At 38.1% G+C, this 27,792-nt stretch overlaps 4 protein-coding genes across 21 annotated transcripts in view; 2 read left to right on the plus strand and 2 right to left on the minus strand.

Moving 5' to 3' along the window:
• zgc:174653 overlaps window positions 1-14,238 on the plus strand; it is a 954,986-nt gene extending 940,748 nt beyond the window's left edge. For 5 of the 17 annotated variants that reach the window (XM_073945400.1, XM_073945407.1, XM_073945404.1 and 2 more), the window contains 2 exons: window positions 9,589-10,276; window positions 10,379-14,238. In XM_073945400.1, the coding sequence (XP_073801501.1) occupies window positions 9,589-10,276; window positions 10,379-10,466 (776 nt within the window). In that variant the 3' untranslated portion in view covers window positions 10,467-14,238. Of the gene's footprint in view, window positions 1-9,247; window positions 9,488-9,588; window positions 10,277-10,378 lie in introns of those variants that run through there. The other 12 variants (XM_073945402.1, XM_073945409.1, XM_073945415.1 and 9 more) reach the window with 9 other exon arrangements.
• LOC108183924 (uncharacterized) overlaps window positions 1-27,792 on the minus strand; it is a 667,181-nt gene that overhangs the window by 260,740 nt on the left and 378,649 nt on the right. The gene's annotated exons all lie outside the window — the stretch shown is intronic.
• Window positions 1-27,792, plus strand: part of LOC110439424 (uncharacterized) — a 326,082-nt gene that overhangs the window by 70,726 nt on the left and 227,564 nt on the right. The window lies entirely within an intron of this gene.
• LOC110439432 (uncharacterized) overlaps window positions 6,618-27,792 on the minus strand; it is a 215,198-nt gene continuing 194,023 nt past the window's right edge. The window contains exons 1-3 of one of the 2 annotated variants that reach the window (XM_021475458.3): window positions 24,970-25,020; window positions 22,691-22,840; window positions 6,618-8,834 (exon numbers count right to left, since the gene is read on the minus strand). In XM_021475458.3, the coding sequence (XP_021331133.1) occupies window positions 7,837-8,834; window positions 22,691-22,775 (1,083 nt within the window). In that variant the 5' untranslated portion in view covers window positions 22,776-22,840; window positions 24,970-25,020 and the 3' untranslated portion in view covers window positions 6,618-7,836. Of the gene's footprint in view, window positions 8,835-22,690; window positions 22,841-24,969; window positions 25,021-27,792 lie in introns of those variants that run through there. The other variant, XM_073947702.1, reaches the window with a different exon arrangement.

Here is a 27,792-nt window from a genome sequence, read left to right on the forward strand (position 1 = left end):
AATTTTAGATTTGGTAGATTTTACTACCTTAGAGTTAAAATTAACACTCCCTCAGTGTTTATATGGGAACCACTATAAGTGTTAAAATAACACTTTTTAAAAGTGTTAAAAATTTTAACACCCAGAGTGTTAATTAGCAAACTCTTATTGTGTAAAATATCTGTTAAATGTATGTCAAAATACTGGCAGCAGTGGTTGCCAGTAATATGCTGTTTTCAACATTTTACATTCGTAAATTTAGTTTCCAGAATATTTCTGTTAAAAACAAATCCCATAGTCTGTATTTTTCACTCGAACACACGTAAGCCTTAAATTCCAGAGCAAAATCCTCACTAGTGTCCTCACTACAGAGGGCTGAACACTCAGACAGTGATGAAGTTAATGAGACAATTAAGTGTCTAATTAAAGGAGGATTGAGAATTGTTGATGAACAACTGTTAACAAGCAGAATCACTGAAGGACAGAAAAACACAAGCCAAAACCAAAGATGAAATCAACTGAGAAAAAAAAACTCTAAATAAAATAATAATCAATAAAAATAAAACAAATTACACAATAAAAAATGTTATTTTTCAACATCTTTAAAAAAAACTCATCAAATTAAACAACTTATCATGGAGCTTCACCTATTACTGACCTTTGACTTTATTTCTGTCATGTGAACAAAAGCTCTTAATAAAATTTCCGTTGTTCATTTGAAGTCACCATGATGGAGGACAGAGTCTGCTTTAGTCAAGCTCTTCAACTTCTTACTATAAATGTCTTTTACTTTAGCTGTTAAAGTTAGTGTTAATTACACTATTTAAACATATAGTATGGAAAGCCGAAAGAAAATTAAAGTGTCAGTCTGAAGAGATTATTTATGATAACATAGCCTTCCTTTCCTGCTTGTTTTCTAATTCAATATCATATTAATTATGTGTGAGAAATAAATAATATACATAAATAAAACCACTGAAGCTCCCTTAAAATAAAAACAATATTTACAATGAGAATATTTGATCTATGACAGAACTTAAAAACACACAGACATCAATAATTAGTCTTTGAATCTCAATGATGGTGACAAACAAAAAAATAAAAATCAAGTTAAAAAAAACACTGAAATAATACTGAAATATCACCTCCCAAAAACAACACAAAATAAAGGAAAATAAAGAGATTGTAAGAACATAAAGCTGCATAATTTATTCATGCTGCAATGCATGCTGGGAGCTTTGTACTATGCTGGCACCCAGCATGCATTGCGGCATGAACTATGCAGCTTTTTTTTTTTAGCAACCACGGTTGAGGTTCATGTCCTGATTCTTGATGCCTGTGTGTGTGTCATAAAGAGCAAACCGGAGCTTGAATGTTCAGTGCATGACACTCTAATTATTAATTGCATCCTAATTGTTTGTTGAATCTTCTATGAAGAGCAGCAGACTGCCAGTAGTATTGTCCCATGCAGTTTTAATACAACTATATTTGCATATCTTTATGAATCAACTTTTTAAACACCTGAAATTATATCTATAACAATTAAGCATAAACAGTATTGTTTCTCTTGACCTTTCTTGCTATAGCTAATGAGTTTTAGAAACATTAAGATATAAGCGTAAAGCTTCAAGAACTCAAATAAGCAGCCTCTGATCTCCATGATGGTGAGGTCAAATGAAATATTTTTAATAAAAAAAATATAACCTCTGTTCATTGTCAAATATTCTTACAGAAATTAAGTCAAACTGTAATCAGTGAAGCTGCTTATGCTATTATTTAATGGAGTTGTTTAATCCTCTGTTTTAATTCAGTTAGTTTGGTGTGAGGCTGTGTCTGTAGTTTTATTTCTTCCTTCAATTTCTTCTTCCTTCAGTGATTGTGCTTGTTAACAGCAGGTGTTCAACAGCAGGTGTCTGAATTCACTTATTTGTGGTCATTCCCTCTGTCTAGTGGACTAAACTAATTGACTAATTTAAGGGCCAGGTGAATGAGGGTGTGGTGAGATTTCAGACACTCTGATTAGTTTCTCTAATACAAGGGTTTTCTACAAAGGTAGATACATGTTACTCTGTGTGACAAGGAGGCAAATCAGCTTCTAACGCTGAGAGGGTTGTTTTACCTTATCTAACTCTAGAATTTTAACACTTTACTCTGAATTACCACAACACTTGAAATTTAACACCAATGAATTTGCTGTGCACCTTGCACCGTACTGCAAACACCGTAAGAGCTTGTATACAAAGAGAAAATGAAACCAAATGTAAGCAAATATGAAAACCATATACAAACAAACAGACATCACTTAAACTCAATATACAAACTCAATACATACAAACAAACATATTAAACAAAGTGTCAGTACCTTGTTCTCCAATCAAACCAGAAGCTAAACCTTTAGTCCGTAGCAGACCGCACAGCTGGGACGCCGTGATCATGTGCGATCTTTCCGTGTCTGTTTATATCCTTAATGGTAATTAATTCAAAATAAAAGACTTCCGGTTTTACACTGAACACTTCATAACATAAATCCCAAAAATATCAAAAATACATATAATAGAGAAGAGAGAGAAAGAAAGAGAGAGAGAGAGAAAAAGAGAGAGAGAAAGTATATACACACACACACACACACAATATAAACATTGTAGAAAAGATGCAATAACAAAGACACCATGTCAGTTATTAACAAGACAGTCTCAAAGCTTACCATCAGCACGCACACATTTTTCAGAGTTTAGCAGATCAGCAAAATGTGTCTTTATGATATGTAATTAACAGACGTTACCCAGCAAATTCTAACAGATTCTGAATTCAACAGTTTTGAGCCTGCTGTGACCTCTAAATTACAACATGCCAGTAAGGATGATTTGAGAGAGGGTGTTTTGAAAGCTCTTAAGAACATTGTTGGCCCAAAGATTGACTGGTCAAAAGTGACTTGTTGTGTGCAAAGGAAAGATGAATCTGTGAATGAATTCATTGAGAGATTTTGTCAATCCGCCATAACTTACAGTGGATTAGCTGATAATTTGGACAGTGTGTTATGTCCAATGATAAGGGACCCCTAGTCCGAATCTGGTCGGATGGCCTTGCATCCACATCTTAATATCACCTGGGGCCTCATGTACGAAGACTTGCGTGGAAATCTTACTAAAACATTGCGTACGCACAAAGCTGTAAATGTGAGTACGCAGAAAAAAATTCAGATGTATGAAACACTGCGTACGCCGAATCTCACGCATATTCTTTTGTACATCTGAATGAACGTGAAACTGAGCGCAACATGCACGAGCACAAAACCCCTCCCTGCCTCCTCCCCCGTATGAATATGCTAATGACTATGCTAATGGCAAAACCCAACAAAAAAGCAACGGCAAAATCAAGCAAAAAGAGAAACTTTGAACAGAATGTGAATTGGAGGTGCTGCTTTTGGAGGTAGACCGCAGGAAAAGCGGTGTTATTTGCAAGTTTGTTCTCTGGAATTAACAACAAGAGAAAAAAATAGAGTGGGAGAGTTTAGCTGATGCGGTTAACACAGTTGGGTCTGAACATCGCACTGAGTGCATTAAAAAAGAAATAGTGTGGTTTATATCTGTAAAAGGTTGCAATACAATTAACAGTCTCAGTGGCGCACCTCGTATGTCACATGTGAACATGAATTGACCCGTTCGAGCATGAACTCGGTTCGAATCCAGCGTCTGAACTCTTTTTTCTTTTTTTCCCCGCTACATATCAGATTTTGCCCACTATTTATCACGAGAAAGACAAGTAGGAATCATTAATAAGTTTGTGCATCATATTTTATTTGCACATTTATTGAATGGAAATGTTTCTGATTCACGCATGCAAATTCATCTTCAGATAGTGTCTTTATAGCAATGTGCGTGCAGTAGATAGCCCAGATTACATTGGGAAAACAGGCGACTGCTGCAAATTGTGCTTTAATGTTTAGCTGGTCAACTGTATGGTATGGAAACCTTAAATACCTGCTAGATGAACCCGTCTCATACAGCTGCCATTGCAAGGCTCAGACACTTTGTAGAGAAGAATTTAACACAACTGCCTCTAGGAGTCGCCAATGGAAATAAAACAGACACGCACAAAAAATGTGCGTACGCCTGCCAGAAAGCTGCCGTGAAGCTGCGCACATTCCCACGTTCAGTTCATTGTTAGTAAATCCAAACGTGAGCGATTCTGAGCGTGAAACCTGGCGTACGCAAAGTTTTTGTGCGTACGCAGCGTTGATACATGAGGCCCCTGGTCTTTCACCACTCTCAGACACAATCTGAACAGTTTAGCTTTGTGGGAAAGAGACTCTCATATTAAAGATAGAGTCAGAATTGAAGCAGCCGCCACTAAGGTCAACACAGAAAAGACATCAAATCATAAATGTCTTAGGAAAAATATCTGTTGTCATTACTGTGGTAAAAAAGGACATTGGATGAGGGAGTTTAGAACGAATAAAAAGAACTTTTAAAGAGATGAACAGGGTAAATCAACTTTTAAACAGTTTGCTGAATGCCCTCAACATACCCTTCCCCTCATCACTAGATCCATTGAGCTGTCCACAGAGATGCTAACCGTTTTTTTTTTTGTTTTTTTTTGCTGTGAGTGCTTAATGTCCCAGTTAATTTACAATTAAGATGAAAGACTCTTTGTAAAAAAGACACAAAGGAAACTTCTTCCTTTTTATTAGAGAACTCTGCTTAAGTCCACTCACAGCCTTGAATGTGTTTAACACATATTTTCAATCACTACCCATTCAATGTTATGATGTCTTATAGGACTGATATTTATTGAATGATAGTTTGTGTCTCACATTTTAAAGTTTGCCCACCACACTCAGGGACAGAACAGGACACACAAATCAGTAAGCAGCCCAGGGCAGATCTGAAAGCAACAGGCTTCAGGGGCCGCACCCTGTGGTGAAGACTCCCTTTTTTTTTTCTTCCCCCATCCTAACCTCACTGTTTTATAGTTGTCATGACTTTAAGATTAGAAGACATCAAATACACAGCACTATACGATCACTAACTTAACACAACCACTATACGATCACCTGAATAACTAGACACATGAACTGTATGATCATACAAGTCTATGCATGACTACTGCTGGTCTGCTGTTTCCTTGTTTTCTTGCGTGCAGGTAAACACAAACACTGCATCTTCTCAAGAAACACTCTGATCCAGAGCATCACTACGGAGATCCACGAATGATAGGAAGTCATCAGATCAACTCTTTGCTGGAGAAGAACCACAAGAAACAGACCTCACAAAAGATTAATCACTATTCACAAGCCATGGACTTTCAGAAGATCTGCAGTTTAACTACATGATTTTTTGTGTCATCATGTAGGATTTATGACATGACAACTGATTGTCATAAATGTGTGAACAGTTTTGAAATCTACACTTACATATACGTAAATATTAAAATGACAGAATAAGTTAAATGTGCCTGTAACTTTTTCAAGTTACATGACTGGAAGATAGGGCCTGTGTTATTAAACAGAAGCCATTGAATGGATTTAAGAAGGCTTATAAATTATATTTTTGTGAGTTTTTAAATAACTATCAAAGGGGGAACTGTGGGAATATAAACTTATATAATCTAATTTCAAATGATCAATAATCTACATATATTTGAAAAGTTATAATATTTGGTTTTTAATTATATTATTTCATTAACATCCCAGCTAGGAGGGACATTTAACCTTTGTCTTTCTGACTACAGGCTAAGCCAAAATGATGCAAATGCTTTAAACGACTCTGCCTTTGTCTTCAGGTGTTGCTTTTATGCGACAGAAACCCTTTGTTGATTAACTTGTGTGGTCCGTAGCTTGGCGGCTTCTTCACCTATGCCAGTATCATGCTGACTCCAAAACTGAATTTGCATGCTTTGTTTTAGCCATCTCCCCTCCTCCTAAGAACACAATATAGACATGAAATCTTTGTCTTAATTCAAACTTGTGATCAGACTCGTGATAGAACTTGCAGACTGGGGACCTCTAGTAGGCTCCTGCAGACACATGGACATCTTGAAGACATTATATGACTGCAGATAAACCAACACGTCTTAATAAAGGAATTCTGCTTGTTTCTTCTCTCCTGGACTGGGTTCTACTTCTTCTACTTCTTCACTCATTCATTTGTTTACAACAATATGTTGTCCTTTTGGATTTATAAGACATGGACCTTTAGCATGCAGTGGGTCGATTTGCTGCTGAGTGAAACATGGCAGGGAAAGAAACAGCACCACTAAGTCAGAAACCATGGTGTTTGACTGGAAAAAGGTGGCCATTTCCAGTTTCTTTAGAGTCCCTACCCTAAATGAAATTTCAGTATATATGTTTTGTTTTGTTTTTTTTTTTTGTTTGTTTTTTTCAAGAGGAATGGAATGTGAGATTTAAAGATGGATCAGTGCAGCGGCAGCAGTAATGCAGTGGATGTGATTGTCTGTTGTGGTGAAGGAGCTGAGACAAATGGCAATGTTCTCAATTTACCGCTCAATCTAGGTTCCTACTCTCACCTATGGTCATGACTGAAAGGACAAAATCTCGGATACAACCGGAAACTTTTAACAAAGTGTTATGACCCACTTGTTTGAGTCGCAACATAAAAGAGAGATGAACCAACAAAATAGCCTGAATGCAAATTATTTATTATAAAATGTAACTTCAGTAAGACCAATCAATCAACGCAACCAAAAAATGTCTAGGGATAATAATGAAGATAAAGAACTTAGGATATAATCACAACACTTTAAACCATAACAAAAACCAAAACAAAACCATAATGGTAAAGAGTCAATGAGATGGCAGGTCTTGGCATGAGGACTCCTGAGTAGCCACAGTGTCCTGAGGTAGCTAGCACAACAACTTTTATATACCCATTGATGAGTAATGCAGGCATCCAATCAGGATTTACCACATACTCCAATCTGGAGACTTGGGATCATCACAGTGTATTAATATTGTAAAACTGAATACCTGTCGATCTGCCTAAATCATAAAATTCATCAAACTTGTATTCTATTTAAAAAAAGTAAATGTAGTAAACTAGAAAGAATCTTGAACCTAAAAGTAAAGAAACTTTACTAATAAAAGCAACAACACAGGACAATTGAATGGGCTTTCTAAACTTGAGGCCCTGGTATACTGCAAACTAACCGTCCTGGAGCTGCACCCTCTCAATAGTATCTGGATGCAGCCTTTATGATACAAGCTGAGAATGCATCACTCAGCGATGCAATGTCAGACACAATGCACTCAAGGGAATGAGTGACGTCACTGTGATGGTTAGGGGTGGGGTTAGGTGAGTGCATTATAAAGCATTGGATGCAGCTCAGATTGCACTGCACCAGGTCTGCATCCAGACCCCTCTTCACCCTCTTTGATGTGCGGTGTCTTCCCAGTGATTTGTTTCAGATTTGGGGAGTCAGACAGAGAACTTCATTCAAAACAACACTAGCAACATGAATACACTGGAGAGTGGAGTACGGATGTATCCGCATCTGTACAATCACTTGCAAAGAGATTTAAGCCGCAGAGGTGCTGTTTGCCACATGTTTATGAAACTGTTTTTCTCTCAGCCACCACCAGTAGGTTTACGCAACACATTTACAACCCCCCCACCGCAGTGTAGGAGTGTTGGAAAACAGTATACTGTCACTCAGCCTTTTCAAACATCATTTAGACATGAAACATCCTGTGCACATAAAAAAAAAATGTTTTGCTGCATTCATGTCATGTGTGCAACTTTTTGTCCATGTGTTTCCTAAGCTGCGCAGAATGAGCGAAACTCTGTAGACGCTGATCATATCTGTACAGTTTCTCTCCAGTGTGAATCCTCTTTTTTGTTTTCAGATGTGTTTACTGATTAAACCTCTTCCCACACTCAAGCAAATATCCTCTTTCACACCAGTGTGGATCTTCATGTGTTTATTAAGGTTTGATGATCGGTTGACACTCTTCCCACACTGAGTGCAAGTGAATGGTTTCTCTCCAGTGTGGATCCTCATGTGTAGATTAAGGGATGAAGATTGGCTGAAACTCTTCCCACACTGTATGCATGTGAATGGTTTCTGTCCAGTGTGGATCCTCAAGTGTTGATTAAGGTGTGACAAGCGGTTAAAACTCTTCCCACACTGAGTGCATGTGAATGGTTTCTCTCCAGTGTGGATCCTCATATGTTGAATAAGGTGTGTTGAGCAGTTAAAAGTCTTTCTACACTGAGTGCAAGTAAATGGTTTCTCTCCAGTGTGGATCCTCATGTGTTGATTAAAGGATGATGATCGGCTGAAACTCTTCCCACATTGTGTGCATGTGAATGGTTTCTCTCCAGTGTGGATCCTTATGTGTTGAATAAGGTGTGATGAGCAGTAATAACTCTTCCCACACTGAGAACATGTGAATGGTTTCTCTCCAGTGTGGATCCTCGTGTGTTCAATGAGGTATGATAAGCGCTTAAAACTCTTCCCACACTGAGAGCAGGTGAATGGTTTTTCTCCAGTGTGGATCATCATGTGTTGATTAAGGTGTGATGATTGGCTAAAGCTTTTCCCACACTGAGTGCATGTGAATGGTTTCTCTCCAGTGTGGATCCTCATGTGTCGATTAAGGCTTGATGATTGGCTGAAACTCTTCCCACACTGAGTGCATGTGAATGGTTTATCTCTAGTGTGGTTGTTCATGTGAATCTTAAGTTTGCTTTTGCTTGCAAAACTCTTTCCATACTGAGTGCAGGAGAAACAGTTCTCGTCTCTTCTTATCAAAATACCATTAGTCTGTAAATGAGTTTCATCCTCAATTTTAACCTGATGTTCCTCTTCTTTACTCTCCTCGTTCTCTTTAATTAGGTCTGAAATAAAAAATAAAAAAGTTTTCATTAAGCCTTAAAAACTCTCATCACAAGCTGAAAAGTGAAAAGACACTGGAAACATTGGCTACACACATTGTATTTCTGATGCACATTAAATGTAAAATAAATTAGATGAAATTTTGTACGGTCCATTAATATGTACACATTTAAGCAGATTCAATTCAATTCATCTTTCATGAGTTCAATCTAAGCTAATGATTGATTATAAGCAAGTTTGGCATGCTGTCCCGGGAGAGAGCCCAGAGCTCAAAAAGTCCTTGAGCCCTGGGCTCCCTCCCGTTTTCAGGGCGAGAGGGGAGCTCTGAGCTCAGCTAGGTCTCGAGAACTCCTTAAAATGCTCTGTACGGGACAGCAGCCGCATATTTGAAGAACATGCATGCGCATGCTCGAGTGACGTCACTGGCGTCACTGTCTCCGTTCGGTCACACACTGTGTGCTTGAAGTTTGGACTTGCTATTTACTCGCAATTTAAATCTTAATCATTAAATTCTTCCTCATTCGCTAAGTATTTGTCTCTCCTACTTAGGGTGACCAAACCCTTAATACATTTATACAAACAAAGCTGCTTTAAAAACGGTCTGTCCCTCGAGCATCCGCCTGTTGTTTGTAGCTTTAGCCTGCTAGCGCCGCTGGTCAGCTAAAGCTACCGACCTCTTTAACCATACACTTTTGACTTACTGGCTTTGCTCTTTACCCCGTAAAATGTCGCTTCCGTCTCTGTCCTTGTGTGCAGGAGAAGCATCGATGGAGGCGTTGGAGCTGGAGCTGGAAGAAGTGGAGTCCCAGATCCGCGCGCTGGTGGTAAGACGGTCGCGGCTACGGGAACGGCTCCTCGCCGTACCTAATGCTAAGGCCGTCTCATCACCTAAGGTACGTGGAAATTACAACCACATCATTCCCTCTACCTCAACCCCGCGTCCTTCTCTGTCCAGGCCCAGCGCACCCGGGGCGCGGCTCAGCCAGGCGTCGTTCACGCCGACACCCGGCTACCACGGCGCCTGGGTGCAGCCGCGCAAGGTGCTTCCCAGATCCCGGGGCAGAACGTCTCCGCCTGTGTTCGAGATCTCCACGGAGAACCGCTTCTCCCCTCTCCGCGAGTCGGGTCCCGATGTGGCCATCATCGGTGACTCGATCGTTCGTCACGTCCGTGCCGCCTCCTCAAAAGGTAATAAAGTACGTACTTTCTGCTTTCCTGGTGCCCGTGTGAAAAATATTTCTACACAGATTCCAACCATCCTGGGCGCTGCCGAGAGCCCTGGTGCCGTTGTCCTCCACGTGGGGACAAACGACACCGGGCTCCGGCAGTCGGAGATCCTGAAGAAGGACTTCAGGAGCCTGATCGAGACGGTTCGACGCACCTCGCCCGCCACGCAGATCATCGTTTCTGGGCCGCTTCCTACCTACCGCCGAGGAAATGAAAGGTTCAGTAGACTTTTAGCTTTGAATGAATAGCTAATAACATGGTGTAAAGAACAGAAATTGCTCTTTGCTAATAACTGGAATCTTTTCTGGGAGCGTCCTAGGCTCTTCCGTCCTGACGGCCTGCACCCCAGTCGAGCCGGAGCTGAACTCCTGTCGGACAACATCTCCAGACTACTTCGCACCATCTGACTAGCAGGTAAAAATTCACAAAATTCACACTATAGCCACCTAGACTCTTGTTCACCCCACTTAAACATCAGTAACGCATATCTGGCGAATCCTATAGAGACTGTGTCTGTTCCTCGTATTATTAGATTAAGAAATAAACGTACTGTGTGCTCCAGGAAAAATCTAGTAAGAATCAAACCAGAAAAACCAGTAGAAAGTGAAAATACAAATTTCGTAAAACTTGGTCTCCTAAACATCAGGTCACTTGCACCTAAAGCACTTATCATTAATGAAATAATAACAGAAAACAATCTTAATGCACTCTGTCTCACTGAAACCTGGCTGAAACAAAATGACTATATTAGCTTAAATGAAGCAACTCCTCCAGGATTCTTATATAAACATGAGGCTCGTCAAACTGGTCGTGGTGGTGGAGTTGCATCAATCTTTAGTGATTTCCTTAATATTAAACAGAGAAACGGACTTATGTTTAGCTCCTTTGAAGTATTATCGCTTAATGTTCAGCTTCCAGATACTATACAAAAACCTATGTTATCTCTCGCTTTAATCACCATATATAGACCCCAGGACCCTATGTCAATTTTCTAAAAGAATTTTCTGATTTTATTTCTGACTTACTAGTCAAAACTGATAAAATGCTAATTGTAGGTGACTTTAACATCCACATAGATGACGCTAATGATACATTAGGGCTCGCGTTCATGGATTTAATACACTCACTTGGGATAAAGCAAAACGTTGTGGGTCCAACCCATCGCTTAAAGCATACATTAGATCTAATTCTGTCTTATGGAATCGAGGTTATTGACGTAGACATTATACCACAAAGTGATGATATTACAGATCACTACCTCTTACTATATAAGCTATGTTTACCTGAAATCAGCAAACCCGCTCCAATACTCCGCCCTAGTAGAACTATTGTTCCGTCAACTAAAGATGAATTTATAAATAACTTACCTGATCTCTCTCTATTTCGTAATGCACCCGCAAACTCAAATGATCTTGATGTAGTAACCAGCAGTATGGATGCCATCTTTACTAGCACACTAAATACTGTGGCACCCATCAAATTAAAAAAGGCTAGAGAGATTAAAACTATACCATGGTATAATAGTCATACTCGTGCGCTCAAAACAGCAACCCGCGCCCTGGAACGTAAATGGAAAAAAACTAATTTAGAGGTCTTTAGAATTGCGTACAAAGACAGTATGTCCAGCTATAGGAGGGCTCTAAAATCTGCCAGGACCGAGCACCTGCGCAAACTGATAGAAAATAATCATAACAATCCTAGATTTTTATTTAACACCATCTCTAAATTAGCAAATAATCGGTCATCCTTGGAACAAACTACTCCACCGCAAATTAGTAGTGATGACTTCATGAATTTTTTCAGTAATAAAATAGAAGGCTTTAGACAGAAAATAGGAGATGCCAAACTTTCTGCACCGGCTTATACTCCAAATCCTGTAAATATTTCATTAAATCATAATAATAACCTACACTGCTTCAAAATCATAGAACATGAAGAGTTAGTAAAAATTATAAATAGCTCTAAACCAGCTACGTGTATGCTGGACTCAATTCCAACAAAATGACTGAAAGAGCTGCTACCTGCTATAGGAGAACCTCTTCTTAACATTATCAACTCTTCTTTATCTATAGGCCATGTTCCAAACTCTTACAAGCTAGCTGTTATTAAGCCTGTTATTAAGAAACCGCAACTAGACACCAACAACTGAGCTAACTATAGGCCTATTTCAAATCTTCCATTTATGTCTAAAATACTAGAAAAAGTTGTTTCCACTCAATTATGCTCTTATTTGCAGACGAACAATATTTTTGAAGTGTTTCAGTCAGGTTTCAGGGCTCACCACAGTACAGAAACCGCCTTAGTGAAAATAACCAACGATTTACTCTTAGCTGCTGACCGAGGGTGCGTCTCGCTATTAGTTTTACTCGATCTTAGTGCGGCATTTGATACCATTGACCACAATATCCTCATAAATCATTTAAAGTCTACAGGTGTCCAGGGACAGGCTCTACAATGGTTTAAGTCATACTTAACTGACCGCTACCAGTTTGTAAATCTTAATGGACAGCCTTCACAAATCTGCCCAGTAAAGTATGGGGTGCCTCAAGGATCAGTTTTAGGCCCTTTACTGTTTACAATTTACATGCTACCTATGGGAGACATTATTAGAAGACATGGGATCAGCTTTCACTGCTATGCAGATGATACTCAATTATATATTTCCACTAAACCTGACGAGACGTCTGAACTTTCTAAACTAACTGACTGTATCAAAGACATCAAAGACTGGATGACCAACAATTTTCTTCTCTTAAACTCAGACAAAACAGAATTATTACTTATTGGGCCTAAATCTTGCACACAGCAGATCTCGCAACTCAATTTACAATTAGAGGGATACAAAGTTAGCTTTAGCTCTACTATAAAAGATCTGGGTGTCATATTAGACAGCAATCTAACTTTTAAAAACCATATATCCCATGTCACAAAAACTGCCTTCTTTCATCTGAGAAATATCGCTAAATTACGAAATATGCTATCCATCTCAGATGCAGAAAAGCTAGTCCATGCTTTTATGACTTCGAGACTGGATTACTGTAATGCTCTATTTGCTGGCTGCCCAGCATCCTCTATTAACAGACTTCAATTAGTACAAAATGCAGCAGCCAGAGTTCTGACCAGGTCCAGAAAATATGATCATATAACCCCAATTTTATCCTCCTTACACTGGCTGCCTGTTAAATTTCGTATTGAATTTAAAATATTACTTCTCACCTATAAAGCTCTAAATAATCTAGCTCCTGTTTATCTAACCAACCTTCTGTCTCGCTACGAACCAACTCGCTCCTTAAGATCTCAAAATTCAGGGCTTCTGGTAGTACCTAGAATAGCAAAATCAAGTAAAGGAGGTCGAGCCTTCTCTTTCATGGCTCCTACACTCTGGAATAGCCTTCCTGGTAATGTCCGAGGCTCAGACACACTCTCCCAGTTCAAAACTAGATTAAAGACCTATCTGTTTAGTAAAGCATACACTCAATGCATCACCTAGCGGGTTCCACACTGGCTTCTACATCTTGCTTATATACATTATGAACAGCAGCTACGCTAATTATTCTCTTTATTCTCTATTTTCACCTGGGGATACTCATCCCGAGGTCCTCAGATTAGGCGGAGTCACTGATTGGATCCAAGACCAGCGACGTGATGATCCCAAGGATTCCATATCCGGGACCAGACCATATCCTGAGCTGCTGCTGCGCTGATGGTCGTGGGGAGTGGAGAACATGAGTCTGATTCCAGCGACGCTCCAGGGACAGACGAGTCTTCATTGAGGCCATCTTCCAGCATAAACCACGGCGAATGAAGTTCTGCACAAGACTTTTGGCCAGCGGAGAAATTAAAATGGTCGTGCCCAACTGAGTCTGGTTCTCTCAAGGTTTTTTTTCTTCACTCCCATCAGGTGAAGTTTTTTTTCCCTCTCCGCTGTCGCCACTGCCTCGCATGGTTCAGGATTGGTAGAGCTACGCATCGATGAATTTGCTCTTCAGTGTTTGAACTCTCAGTAATGATTAAATCACACTGAACAGAGCTAAACTGAACTGAACTGAACTTAAACACTAAAACCTGAACCACACTGTTCCAGTTACTATGACCATTTATGTGAAGCTGCTTTGACACAATCTACATTGTAAAAGCGCTATACAAATAAAGCTGAATTGAATTGAATGAAGAAGAAAAGTCTGGAAAATGTGTTTTATATAGAGAGTGAAAGCATTTGAAAGAGCTCCATGCAGTGAGATATGACTGGAGAGTTTTAGGGGCGACTGCTTGAAAGATGAGAGAAATAGAGGATTCTCGGAGGTGGTTTATGGCAATGTCATCTCTGTATAATGAGGAACATGTTGGATGAGGGTCCGCCTCTGGCAACAATAGCCAAAACGTCTGGAAAGAAAAACGAGACAGAGTCAGCAATTCGATTTTTTCAACCTGGTACATGTTTAGCAGTTATAATGAATTGTTTTGTGACTGCTATCCAAACGGGGTGTCTTAATAAGGGCATGAGTGATGGTGAGTGTGAGCGCCTTTTATTAATGCATTGTACTGTAGCCTTGTTGTCACAGTGTATAAGAATGCTAGTGGCGGATCACTCATCACCCCACAGAATGGCTGCGGCGATGATGGGATATAAATCGAAAAGTGCAGATGACTGTTAGTTTTGTGGCATTTCCAGCATTATGGTGGCCAGGATGACACAAACCAACAGCCCTGGTAAAATCCCTCAAAACCGGCTGAGGGGGCTGCGTCAGTGAATAATTTAATAACTGCTGGTGATGTTATGAAATCGCTGTAGAAAAAGGTACAGCAATTCCATTGCTTAAGGAAAGAAATCTATAAGCTGATTTTGTCCAGACTGGGTTTAGCGAGAAGGATTGTGTCTTCTAAACCGAGTTCTGTGGTGGAGAGTTGAAGGATGTGCGTAATAAATGGTTGACCTTGAGGGATGATATGCATGGCGAAATTTAAGTGACCGAGAATGGAGAAGAGTTTGCATTTGGTAAATTTTTTGAGAAAGATTTGGCAAAGAGATGTGATGCAGTCAATTTCCTTATTTGGATGAGATGGTTGGAATTTTTTAGAGTCTAATTTAATGCCCAGGAATTCAATGGAAGTGCTGGGACCGGAGATTTTTTCCTCTGCTAAAGGAATTCCGAGGTCAGGAAAACCTTTTTGGGTGATCGCTAAATATCTATTGGGAGGTGTCGACGGAGGAGAAATGATGAGGAAATCATCTAACAGATGTATGAGGCAAGGAATTCCGTAATTATTGGAAAGTATCCAACATATGACTTCTGAGAGCATGTCGAAAATTTTAGGGCTACTTTTCAGCCAAAAGTTAACCGGACTGTGAAGTAGAATTTGGAGCGCAAACAAATGCCAAAAAGGTGCCAGAAGTCTGGGTGGATTGCATGACTTAAAAGGCAGATGCAATGTTGTCTTTAGCTAGCCAGGCATTGCGGCCGGCGGTTTTGATAAGGGATATGGCTTGGTTTCTGACGTTGTAGTGGAGCAAGTATTCGTCTAGCGGAACAGTGCTATTAATGCTGGGGAAAATAGAGTTATGTGGTGCAGAGAGGTCAATTATGAGGCATTTTTTACTAGAACATTTTCGGGTTGCCACGCCTATTGGACTAATGCGATATGTGTCGAACGGCGGGGCTGTGAAAGGCCCGATCATAAAATCATTATCAATTTGTTTTGTTGATTAGCTGATCAACTGCGTTTGCAGATTGTTTTTAGATTAGGACACGTTGTATAAGGTAGAGGCTGAAACAGCTTGGTGGAATCTGTGAAAAATTAGCATCAGCTTGATCATTTAATTTAGATGAGGAATATTCACTTGGAATTGATAGGTAGTTTTTATATATTTTTATAGCTTGATCTAAAGATTGGGAAAATTACTCTGCATCTGCCAATGTTAAAATTATTGCAGATGTTACTGGAAGGAGAGGAGTGGAGAGAAGAAGGGAGAAAAGGAGGAAAACTGAAATTGGATGGGCGTGGGAGATAACTGATAACTGATATCGGGGTTTGTTCTGCATTAAATGGAAGGAGAGAAGAAAGGGCAAGAGGTAGTGACGTGAAGACTGGAGCGGCAGACTGTGCAGGCTAGATTGAAAAAGACCCAATTATGGAGATCAAAGCACACGGCCCCCCAGTTCAGAATTTGATTCCATTGGGTCACCCGAATTGCAAATTTAGTGGAAAATTCTTTGTGGTAAGTGTAAAAATGTGTACCCCCATAGGAGAGCGCAACCATGTAGTCATTTAACTCGCTCCTCCTATGGGGGAAGACGAAGCAAATGACGTCTGTGTATCATGCAAATGTCATGGAAAACTCACTTAATGATGAAATGCGTGACTGTGTGTTGGATGACTGTTTTAAAGCGAAAATGAATTTGCCGCAATCCACCTGACAATCCTCCGCGGGAGGTGAAACTGGTGATAGGAGTGTAATGAGGTCCATGTCTGCACCTAAAAGAATCTGATTTCTTGAAGTTGAAGAGATAGGGGGAGGTTTCAGAGCCAGACTGTTGGGTGGCACAGGAAAGTTGATGGCGGTGAAAAGTGTGGGTCTCTGCTGGTGTGTGCTGTTGGGAGTTTAGGAAGAAAAGAGGGGAGAATAGGATGAGTTGTATGAGAGGGGGACAGTTGGTTTAGGGGTATAGGACAGGAAGTGAAAGGTTGAGGAGGCAAGAAAAAAGGTTGATTTAGATGATGGGCAGAAGTAGTGAAAATTTTAGAATGTAAAGGGTTAGTAGAGATTGGAGGAATATGAGGACTTATAGGAGAACTAGAGGGAGGGGCGGGAGTCCAAGAGAAGAAGGGGGAAAAGTTGAGAAGATAATTGAAGGGAAGTGGGGAGTCCTTGGTTGAAGTCCTGACGGTGTGACATAGTTGGTGGTGACTGGGATTCCTGGGGATGTGGTCCTGTAGGTGAGCTGCTGGATACGCTTTTAGTTTTGGATTTCCTTTTTCCTGGTTGAGTGTGGGTGGGTTGAGGGTATAGCTGGGCGATAAGCCAAAAAAAATTATCACGATAATATTTTTTCATTGAAGTCGATATTTATCACGGTAAACGTAAAATCCTAATATCTATCAATTTTATTAAATTTTCAGCATGCCAATCTTTTTGTGCAGCTGATTAACACATTTTGTGAAATATTTTAGCTGTCTGACTATATAAACAATAAAATAATCAGAACAATCTTAATTCAGCAATTACTGTCAAGTTTTCAACAACCAAAAACATTACCTACAAGTTATTGGATATTGTTGTTCAATATCAGAAAACAAACAAAAAAACAAAATAACATAAACGGTTTGGAACAAGTAAAAGGTGAGTTAATGGTCACAGAATTTTCAGTTTTGGATGAATTCTCCTTTTAATGGTGAGTATGGTAAATTTAGGGTGAAATATACTTTAATATATTTTATTTAGAGATGTTAACGATTTCTTGATAATCATTATGATATCATATTTTAAACATTAGCTGATGTGTAATGTAGCTGTGTGAACATAAACAACATCTTTGAATGTAAAAAGTTCTAAGTTCAATGCAAAGGGAGACCTTGGGTTTTTCAGAGTTAGCTTAGCAAAGCCTACAATGAACGAATTTTGGGGACTACAAAAAATACTTCCGCCCTCTGTGACAAAAGTTTGTTACTGCGCATCCAAACTAAGCAGGTGGCCAGAGGCGCTATAACGTTATAGCACAGATAAAGCTAAAAATGCGTTCAAATGCTGCTGTTTCCACAGAGCTTCGTCTGTTTCTGTATTTAGGCTTCCAAAGGACTCTACACAAACACAGAAGTGCCTTCCGTTCAATATTAATTATCTTCCAGACAATTATAAAATACACAGCAAGCATGATTTGACAAAAGAGCTCCAGAATCTCTCCCAGTTCAGTGCTGGATTCGGCTAAAATCTCCTTAAAGCAGAAGCTGTCAGGTATAACCAGTCAGTGTTTTTATTAGTTAAAATTGATCGTGACATGTACAGTGACTAGTGTTAACGTTATGCTGTAGCAACGATGCAACAATGGGTAATGCTGCTTTGCGGGCAAACAATTTAGCTACAAGTTCATATTCATCAGTCAAACTGCTGTAAACACACACACACACACACACACACACACACACACACACACACACACACACACACACATACATACATACACTCCACCAGCACGTTCGTGTCTCTTATGTGTGTGATTCGCTGCACTGATTGTCTTCAGGCAGCTTTTCCATGCGTTTTACATCTCAGATAATGAATTCGCAAAAGATATGTGGATGATTCATATTACTTACACCTGCATATTCCAGATCCACGTGAAAGCCGTCATGTTATGTGTTGAGTTAAAAAAATACAGAGCCAGCAGCAGAAAAATAAATCCAGACTCAAACATAGCATCCCACATCTTGTGCTTTATTCTTCTGTCACGATATATTACAGAAAATAACTTAATCCGAGCATCAGAGAAAAAGATGTACATGCACTTGTCCGGTGTACATGCACTTGTTACAAAAAATTCACACATTTACACAAACACACACAGACGCATACGCAAACCCTATTAAAGGAGCCGCACCCCATTTTTATTTGTTACAGACACTTGTCAGATTTTATTTTAGAGAGCAGGCAGGAGGTTGACTAAGGTTTACACAGCAGAAAAGCGCGTGTTTTTACGGGCGTGACGTGGAGCCGATTCGCCAATCGCAGCACATTATAACGATGACCAATCAGAGTGACTTAAGGGCGGGCCTTTCAGAGGAACTAGGAAATATGACAGTCATTTTCATGTTAGCTGAGTAGCTGTGTATAATCAAAGTGAGATATATAAAAAAATAACGCGATTTCCTTCAAGTGAAACATAAGCAGACATTGCTTGGCATCTTATAAACACAACCAAGCCTTAAAATTACATTGTGGACCACCTCTTTAACCGATAAACCTGTTTCAGAAAGGAGGTTAAGTGAAAACTCAAAGTATTTTAGCCCTGAAATAAGAGAAACACTGGGTTTTCCGTTTCAAAATGGTAGGCTTGTTAAACTCGAGAAGGCAGGGTGAGTCAAACCTGTTTCTGAAAAAGAGGTAACCTTTACTCAGAGTCAGTTATAGTGGTCACTTGCTCTGTGAACCTAACCTGGTCGGAAGCAGGTTTTATTTTCTAAACTCTGAGTTTCTGTCAGTCTCCTCCCCTTTTTTAAAGACAAAGCGGTATTTCTCGCATTAGCCTTACGTTTCCACTGACCTATTTTAATGCTCATTTAAGAGATGCGCCTAAAAAACGATTGATGGAAACGTCATGATGCACATAACTTTAGAAAATAAACATAAAAACACGCATATAAAGCGCATAAACTACGATGAAAACACTTTAACTGAACAAATTACAGTATGTACATTTAAAAAAAAGGTTTGTTATAAGAGATCATATGATGATAAAAATTTGTGGGAATAGACAAACCAGCAGGCTGAGCACACTATCACATCCTAAATGCTGTTTTGCTCATTCATTCTAAAACCCCCTAATCGTTTCAGTATTAATGTTATTATATTATTAATGACCTCCAGAGTGTCTGGAGTATGTCAAGAGTGTCTGTTCTCCGCGTCTCATTGCTTCAAATGCCTCCACAGGTTCATTGCGTGTCAGCATTGTCTTCTGAGGCGCAAGTACATTTATTAAATATAGAAAAAAATTATGCAGCTTCTACCGCAGTAAATTCTGCCTTTACTGTTGATATTTGGTGCCCATTTAATCAGGAAGTAATGATTTTGTTCTCTTTGGCTCGTTGGATGGAAACACTGCTTTATTCACACATATCTTTTATGCGTTATTCCAGTTTTGCACATAAATTTAATTAATATATTTGGATGGAAACACAGCTATTGCCTACATTACAGTCACACAAAGAACAAAGTCACGTACAAGAATGGCTTGTCTTTTTTTAATTAATAAAGCTTAACTTCACTGACCTTTAACAGGGACAAGTAGCCTAGATTAATTAGGATTAGTATTCTTTGTAAATACAATTTTTAGTTCTGCTTACATTCTAAATGTCACATCAACCTCTATCACTTAATCAATAAAAAACACAAGTGCACTTTTAACTCATGCTGCTCAGACCGCGCTTAGTTAATTAATTAAAATGAAACCGTGAAAATAGTTTAATGGACTGTTTTGGTGCTAAAGCATATTAGCCTACCTATAGCGGGCTTGTTTTAAAGCACATCACCTCAGAAAATAAGGATTTAAATAATATTACACTGCTGTTGTAAACGTCTGTCGTATATTTGCTGCATTTTTAATATGTCATTATTTTAAAGATTATGTCTTGAGCATCTGATTTCTCCTCAGTGATTATGTCCTTTGTGGCCCGATGAGGAACAATAGTGGTATTACAGATTTCAAAACAAATATCTTAATATTAAAAAGGAAAGCCTGGCAAAAAAATCCTATTAATGTCGTAACAAATGCCCTTAAATCATGGAGCCTGTAGAGCAAGTTTCAATTGTTCATCGAGATGTGTTTGAGATTGTCTTTGTCATTTTTTTTTTCTGTCTTTTCGGGGGGTTTTTTCTAGTAAGGCACAGCTTTCAAAAATGATCACATGAGACTCTGCTGGGTAGTTGCCCTGGTTTACCAACACTTGTTTGGGTCTGTAATTTCTTAGCATCTTCATAAGGATAGTATTGTTTTAAATTATGAAACAGGTTTGTAGTGTTGCCTGCTTTTGATGACACGAGTCGTTGGCGCAGTTTGCAGTGCATGCAGTGCTCTGTTTAGTGTCGAATAGATACAAAGTAGACTACTGAAGTCTAGTGTCATTTTTTGTCAACAATATCTGTGATTCTGACCATTTTTAGGTTATTTTTTTTTCTTACTCCTTTCAGTCCAACTAACATTGTATGACTGTAAACGTGCGCAATCAAAACCTTACATATACAAGGTTTTAAAACCTCGACTTTTTCAAACTGTGGCATACCTTGAAAGCGGTTATCATCCCATGCCTAAGTTGCATAACAAGGTTTTTAGGTTCCAAAAAAAAAAAAAGAAAAGTTATAGGCAAAAAGATAACAATAGCGGCGCCTGCTGGTATGTGATGAATATGGTCAATATTCAGAGAATTTCTGACTAAGTTTACACTTAAATGTTTGCATATCATCAGCATGCTGTAATCTACAGAGACCCGGGACGTGATGGTGAGAAATAAAAGTAGGTGGAATAAAAAAAATGGTGGAAGTAAAAAAAAAAATTTGGGTGGGAGAAAAAAAAGCTACAGAAGCTTATCTGGGATTAGTTTATCGTACAAAGTGCGTCTGTCAGTCGGCGCATATACACGCATTCACTGGTTCAAAGGTAGCATATGAAAGGCGACGATTGACGCACAGATTTATTGTAAAGAAAGTGAATGCAGAGATTTTATTATTAATTTCAGGGTGCTTTTAAATTTTAAAATATATCAGAAATATGGGGAAATAATTAATGATAGGATGATAGTGGGATAGAATGGTAAAATACGGGAAAATTTTGACAAAAAACGGAAGGGTTGACATGAATGAAGTGAACAGGAAGTGTTTGTGGAGAAACAGTTTTTCAAGAGAATAAAAAACATCTTTGCGAAGGAACGCCAGAAAACTTTAAAATATGTTTTCCTATCCCACCAGTTTTTCCCTATCACGTCCCTTCCGGATCTCCATAGTAATCCATTTCTTAAGCAGCAAAAGTCATTTTTAGACTAGTTTGTTGGCCAGTTGTAGTCAGTGCAAAGCTAAGCGTTATTGTTCCACTATAATTTGTTTGTTTTGTCTCATGTCGTCCCACAACATCATAAAGTGTAGAATACTGTACATTGTTTTATAATAATTTATTATTTTAGTGTCCATTTCACTCAGCATATTTAATATTGGGGGCATCCACATTTTTTGACATACTTTAAAACAGGGTTTCTGCAGGTTTCACCAAGTTAAATGTAAGAATTTTATGACATTTTAAGACCATTATGAATGAAATTTTAGACTCATAAAGGGCTAAAGGCTAAGGAATTTTTCAAATGGCACAGATGGAAAAGTTTTTTATTTGCCCTATCAAAAAATATTATGACACATTTTAACACATTTAATAATACACTAATAAATGAATAATAAAAATTAGAATATTTTAGATATTTCTTAGGAAAAGTTTTTAAATATTGTGTAAAAACAAGCAGGCTTTACTTATATCCATACACTTTTCCAAACATCAACTTTCATTGAAAAAATAATAAAAAAATTAGCAAATATCATCAGCTCAGGTAAACTTTTTTAATTTATTGTTTTTGTTTATTTTATATAGCACCAGTGCTCAAGGACGCTTTACAAACAGTAGTAGAACAAGAAAAGCAATAACCCTAAGAAGGAGATGGGAAATTGGAGACTAATATTAAATAAAAAGAATGACAAAAGACACAAGAACAAGTAACAAGAAATAAACTGATTCCTGTCTTTCATTGAGTGCTCGTGTGCGTTTAGGAGAACTAGGCAGCACACTCAAGGCTGCAAGATGGATTTAATTTAGTATTCTTATTATTAAAATACATCTGAATGGGGATCAGATAACGAAGTTGGTGTTTGAGAATGAAAACCAACCTGCTTGTTCCTGCAGATCTTCCTGTTTGACTGTGAATGTTTCTTCAATCTTCACATCTTCACTCTCCTCTTTAATAAACGCCATCTTTATAACAGTGTGGAGATCAGTCGCTTCAGCAGGAGTTTTTCTCCGTGTTTGGACACTTTTCCCTGTTTAAAACGAACAAAACAATAAAAATGTCCTGTTTAAAATAAATAAAACAATGAACAGAAACAAAATAACTTCTCTTCAACTAGGGGTGTAACGCTATCAAAACCGAACCGAAATATCATGATACACCAACCACGATACGTATCGCGAAACTCTCGGGGCGTACCGGGGTACTCTCACGCCCTCTGCTGCCCATTGTTGAGGTTGACGTCACTTGTCTCTAACTAATTGAACCAATTTAAACACATCTTTATTATCACATTTGATTAAATTATTTTAGTAATGATGAGGTTTTGTTCTAAATATTATATTCTAAAGTTAGTATTTTAGTGCATTTCATGTCATGTGACTTAAGTGAGCATCATACTCGTTACTACTGGATGCAGGATGGCTGCTTCACATAGTCCTGAGATTGCAGATCCCTCAGACACATATAAGTCATCTGTGTGGAAACATTTTGGTTTTCCAGTTAAGTACAGGAATAGAATTCGTATACAAAAAAGAGAGAAATATTTACACTAATAAAAATAATATAATAAAGTAGCAAATTCAAACAAAAGTATCAAATAAAAATTAGTTAAACTCAAGCAAGGGGATGATAGTGAAGACAAACAAAAGAAATAAATATAACAAAACAATTCCAACTCATGAATAACCCCTTACCTCGCTAAAAACTGATGAAAAGGAAAAAAAGGTCTTCAGCGCTGTGCGCCGCATTCTTCCCTATACTGAATAAAATAAACAAAGATGACCTTCACCTCGTACCTGATGTCTATAACAATACATTTTCTACGTGTTTGCAAAATGGAAATCGTATGACATTTTCCCTATCCACCTTACACTAAGACTGAACTTGAGTAGATACAGCTATATTGTCGGGAAGGAGCGGAGCCAAAAAATAATATACAAATCAATTGAAATAAAAATGTACAAACCTCACAAAATTTCTTAAAGTGGGCAAAAGTAATGCAAAATAATTTTCCCAAACGAAAGTTAAGCAAAAACAAAGAAAATCATAATCATGTCAGAAAAATACACGAAAAACGAGATCAATGGAAAAAGCGCTCTCTCCCGCTCTTTCTGACATGCTTTTTACATTCCGGCACTGCGTCGCCAAATGATGATAGATCGGTCTCCTGACCAATCTGCTGTCAAAAAGGCGGACCTTCAGAAATGACCGGCATGAGCGGGAGAGGGAGGGAGATATACAGCCGGCTACAACCCTAACATTAGTTTCAGACACAACTGCAATGTATTTTACTGGTGAATATGTCATGTAAAAACACTTAACAAACACATTATATGTATATTTTTTCATTAATTTAAACGGAAACCTATATCTAACTGAAACCATAGATAATCAAAAATGAGCTTTTGTGTCAGCACAGAGATCCAGCCTCTCATCGGAGAATGTGGATATTATGGTGTTTTTAAAGAAGATCTTTCACTAGTCTACACTGCAATTATTTAATTTTAGTTTACTTAATTAAGATGGCTGCACTAAAGAGAATATTTTTTTCTGACTAGTCTATATTGGAGGTATTTATTTAATTTTAGTTGTTTACTCAGGTATCCTGATTGTACCAAAAATGTGATGACAAAGTTAATAAAGAAAAAGTTAAGATGTTCTTGTTATTAAGTGAATCTATTGTCCCTTAGCATTGCTGTTAACATGACATCAACCCTAACCCCACAGCAAACAGAAACCGAACCATATCGTGGCTCCAAAACCGTGAACCGAATCGAACCGTGCCTTTGATGTGTCGGTACATCCCTGTCTTCAACACTTGCTTTATCAGTTTGTTTGTACGAGAGTAATTAACAAAAATAAATCAGGTAAAAGAGTAAGTCTGATTAAGAAACAAAATGCCACAAATGACCCTACCAAAACTAGTACTCCATTTCTTATATATAGTGATGTATACTTATAATAGAATGACTGCTGTTTAATAAATTAAACTTTCATTATAACTCAGACTTTTCTGTTGCTTTATTCAAACAATAGCTCTCATTACTGGGAGTATTACGTTGTAAAAAGAGTTAGATAGAGGTACATAATTTAGCATCGGGTGAAAACCAGAAACTTTATTCAATAGCTTTATATTCATGTAAAAGCTTCAAAACAAACCTCTTTCCAGTCGTATCACAGTGCAGGAGCGACGCAGCCTTATGACATCACACGCCGCGCCAAAATAAAAGTCTTTTTGTTTAGCTTTTTTTGCCACTTACTGTTGCAGTCATAGCTTATTTATACATTTCTCCCTCGTTTTCCACTTTTTCACATACACAGACATTCAGTATTAGGAGTTGATCTAAACCCTTAATCTAAACATTTGTTAGACAAAAAAAAATTAAATTAGCCATAGTGTATGCTGTTATTTAAGTTGTGTAATAGAACTTTCTAATTAAAGATTGAGGATCTTTTTCAAAATTGTGTTAAAATATTTCCCTTGTCAAAAAATCTTATTGGAATTTCAGTTTATCCTTTAGGATCCTATTGGATCTTAAAGGATTCCTAAAATTCTAATTGACATTCTGAATTTTTCACTTTGTCCTATATAGGATTATAAAATTTCCACTTTGTCTTTAGAATCTGATTTAGATTTTTAGAATTATTAGACTGTGATTAGATTGTGTTTTTTTTTGAATGGAATTTCCCTATTTTATAGGATATTTTTGATTCTGTCAATAAATAATTTAGATCACTATAGTATAGGGTGTTTTTTTCGAAGACCTATGATTTTTCTTAAAGTATAATGATTATAATATGAACATATAAAAATTATAAAATAATAAAACAATTCAGTAAACATTATATATTACATTATAAGTAAACATTAAATTAAAAAAAAACAATTTTTATGTTTTGTTATTTTGTCTTATTTAATCAGCCTCTTCAGTTTTGCTTTTATTTAACAAAAAAAAAACAGTATGTCTTTTTTTACTAGATAATTAATTACAGTTTATATAGAGTAGTTAATTTACAGTATTTTACAGTGTGTGTGTGTGTGTGTGTGTGAAATACAGTATATGTGGTATTTTTGTCATGAATTGTGTGTCTGCCACCTGGCGATAAAATACATCAGTTTACAGGCATCAAATAAAGTAATTTCGGTCGTCTTTATAACATGGTAAATTCTGACCATGACGTTGCTGGATTCTGCTTCAGCTGCTGCTCGCTTCTCATGTCTGCTTAACCAGGTAAGTTTAGCCTTTCAAATATGAGTTAATAGTTGAGTTCTGTATTAAATTATAAATAAATAGTTGAGAACTGATCTGTGTTCAGTTACACCCATTGTAGTGATTCGCTTGAATCATGAGTGAGCAGTAAACTGGCGACTTAGGCGATCTATTTAAACTCGAGCTGTTAATTTCTGAGTTAATATTTACAATCCCTGATTTAATTGATCCAGATTTATATGTTTTCATGAAATGACACAGTTCTTTAAGTATTTTACATATAATTTGATGTTAATTAGATGTATCATGTTTGTTTGTTGCTGTTTATGTGATCAACGTACACAATGACAGGTGTATTTAACGTTACTGCAAAGGAAAAATATTTGAATAGCAGCAGATCTGATGTAATACGCTCTAGTCTAAACTATCGTTACGTGATGAATTATTGTCGATTTCACAAACAGTTTAATATATATATTTATATAATGAAAGTGTGCTTTTCATATTGCGTGAATCATATTGCCCTAACGCTAACGTTTAAACTTTGAAAAATTAGATTAACCCATTAATAATATTGTCACAACTTGTCAATGACATGAGTGTATCAACAGTTTATCAATTTAACATGTTAATCAACTTCTCTTCCAACCCTCTGTGTTATTTGACTGAATTATTTTTTGTCTCACTTTTTATCCTGTGTTATCAGATTATTGGTTCTGCACTGACTCGTTGTTAGTCTTTGCTTGCTGAAAAAAAAATGACATCATCTTTTTAAACTTTGTGTTTATGCTATTAACATACTTCTTTGCAGTATTGGATGCCATCTAGTCCTGATTGCATTTTGACTCCAGTTCCAGTCCAGCACAGTTATACCTGCCGATCAACGACCTGAAGCTATCAAGCAGATGTGTGGGCAGCTGTGAGCCAAACTCTTAGGAACATTGGTTCTCCAGGATGAGGCAGAGGTGTGGACTCGAGTCATGTGACTTGGACTCGAGTCAGACTCGAGTCATGAATTTGATGACTTTAGACTCGACTTGACAAAATATAAAAAGACTTGCAACTCGACTTGGACTTGAACATAAATGACTTGGACTTTGACTAGGACTTGCCCCTATTGACTTGTAAAGACTTGCTGCTTCCCATGAAAAGCCCAACGATAAAAAAGTATGTTGACATGGACCGCTCTCTCTCTCTCCCCGTTTATGTGTGCGTGTGTGTGACAGCATGCGCGCGCGTGTGTGTGAGCATGCGCGCTTTCGGCATGACGTCCAATCGAAGCACGGTAGATTGTTTTGATTCGACAGTATCCAACGTGACTACTATGAGGCGCCGGAGTGGACAAAAGTCAAGCTAACGCAGAGAGAATTTGAATTTGAACTTGAGATCGAGCCAATACTCGCGTGCCAATACTCGCTCTCTCTCTCTCTCTCTCTCTCTCACATACAACATACACCTCTCTCTCTCTCTCTCTCGTGCATTCAGTCTCTTTGCGTTCGCTTGACTTTTGTTTACGATGGCGTCTCATACCTTTAGTGCTTTTGCTCTCACGGGATCCTCCTGTTAAACTGACCCTTCGCTAAGCCACGCCCAAAAACCGCCACCCACCAATCGCGGCTTACCAATCGTAGCTACGGGCAGAGGCTCTGTCAAGCTTTCGAGCGAGGGAAACAAGCCAAATCGTTGCGCAATTGGATTGTGAAAATCTGACACCCGCTATCCTAAAAGTTTGGACTGGGTGGTGGGATTTTTTCCCTTTTCAAAACCAAAG

This window comes from Danio rerio, chromosome 4 (assembly GCF_049306965.1).
Source record: "Danio rerio strain Tuebingen ecotype United States chromosome 4, GRCz12tu, whole genome shotgun sequence".
NCBI classification, from domain to species: domain Eukaryota; kingdom Metazoa; phylum Chordata; class Actinopteri; order Cypriniformes; family Danionidae; genus Danio; species Danio rerio.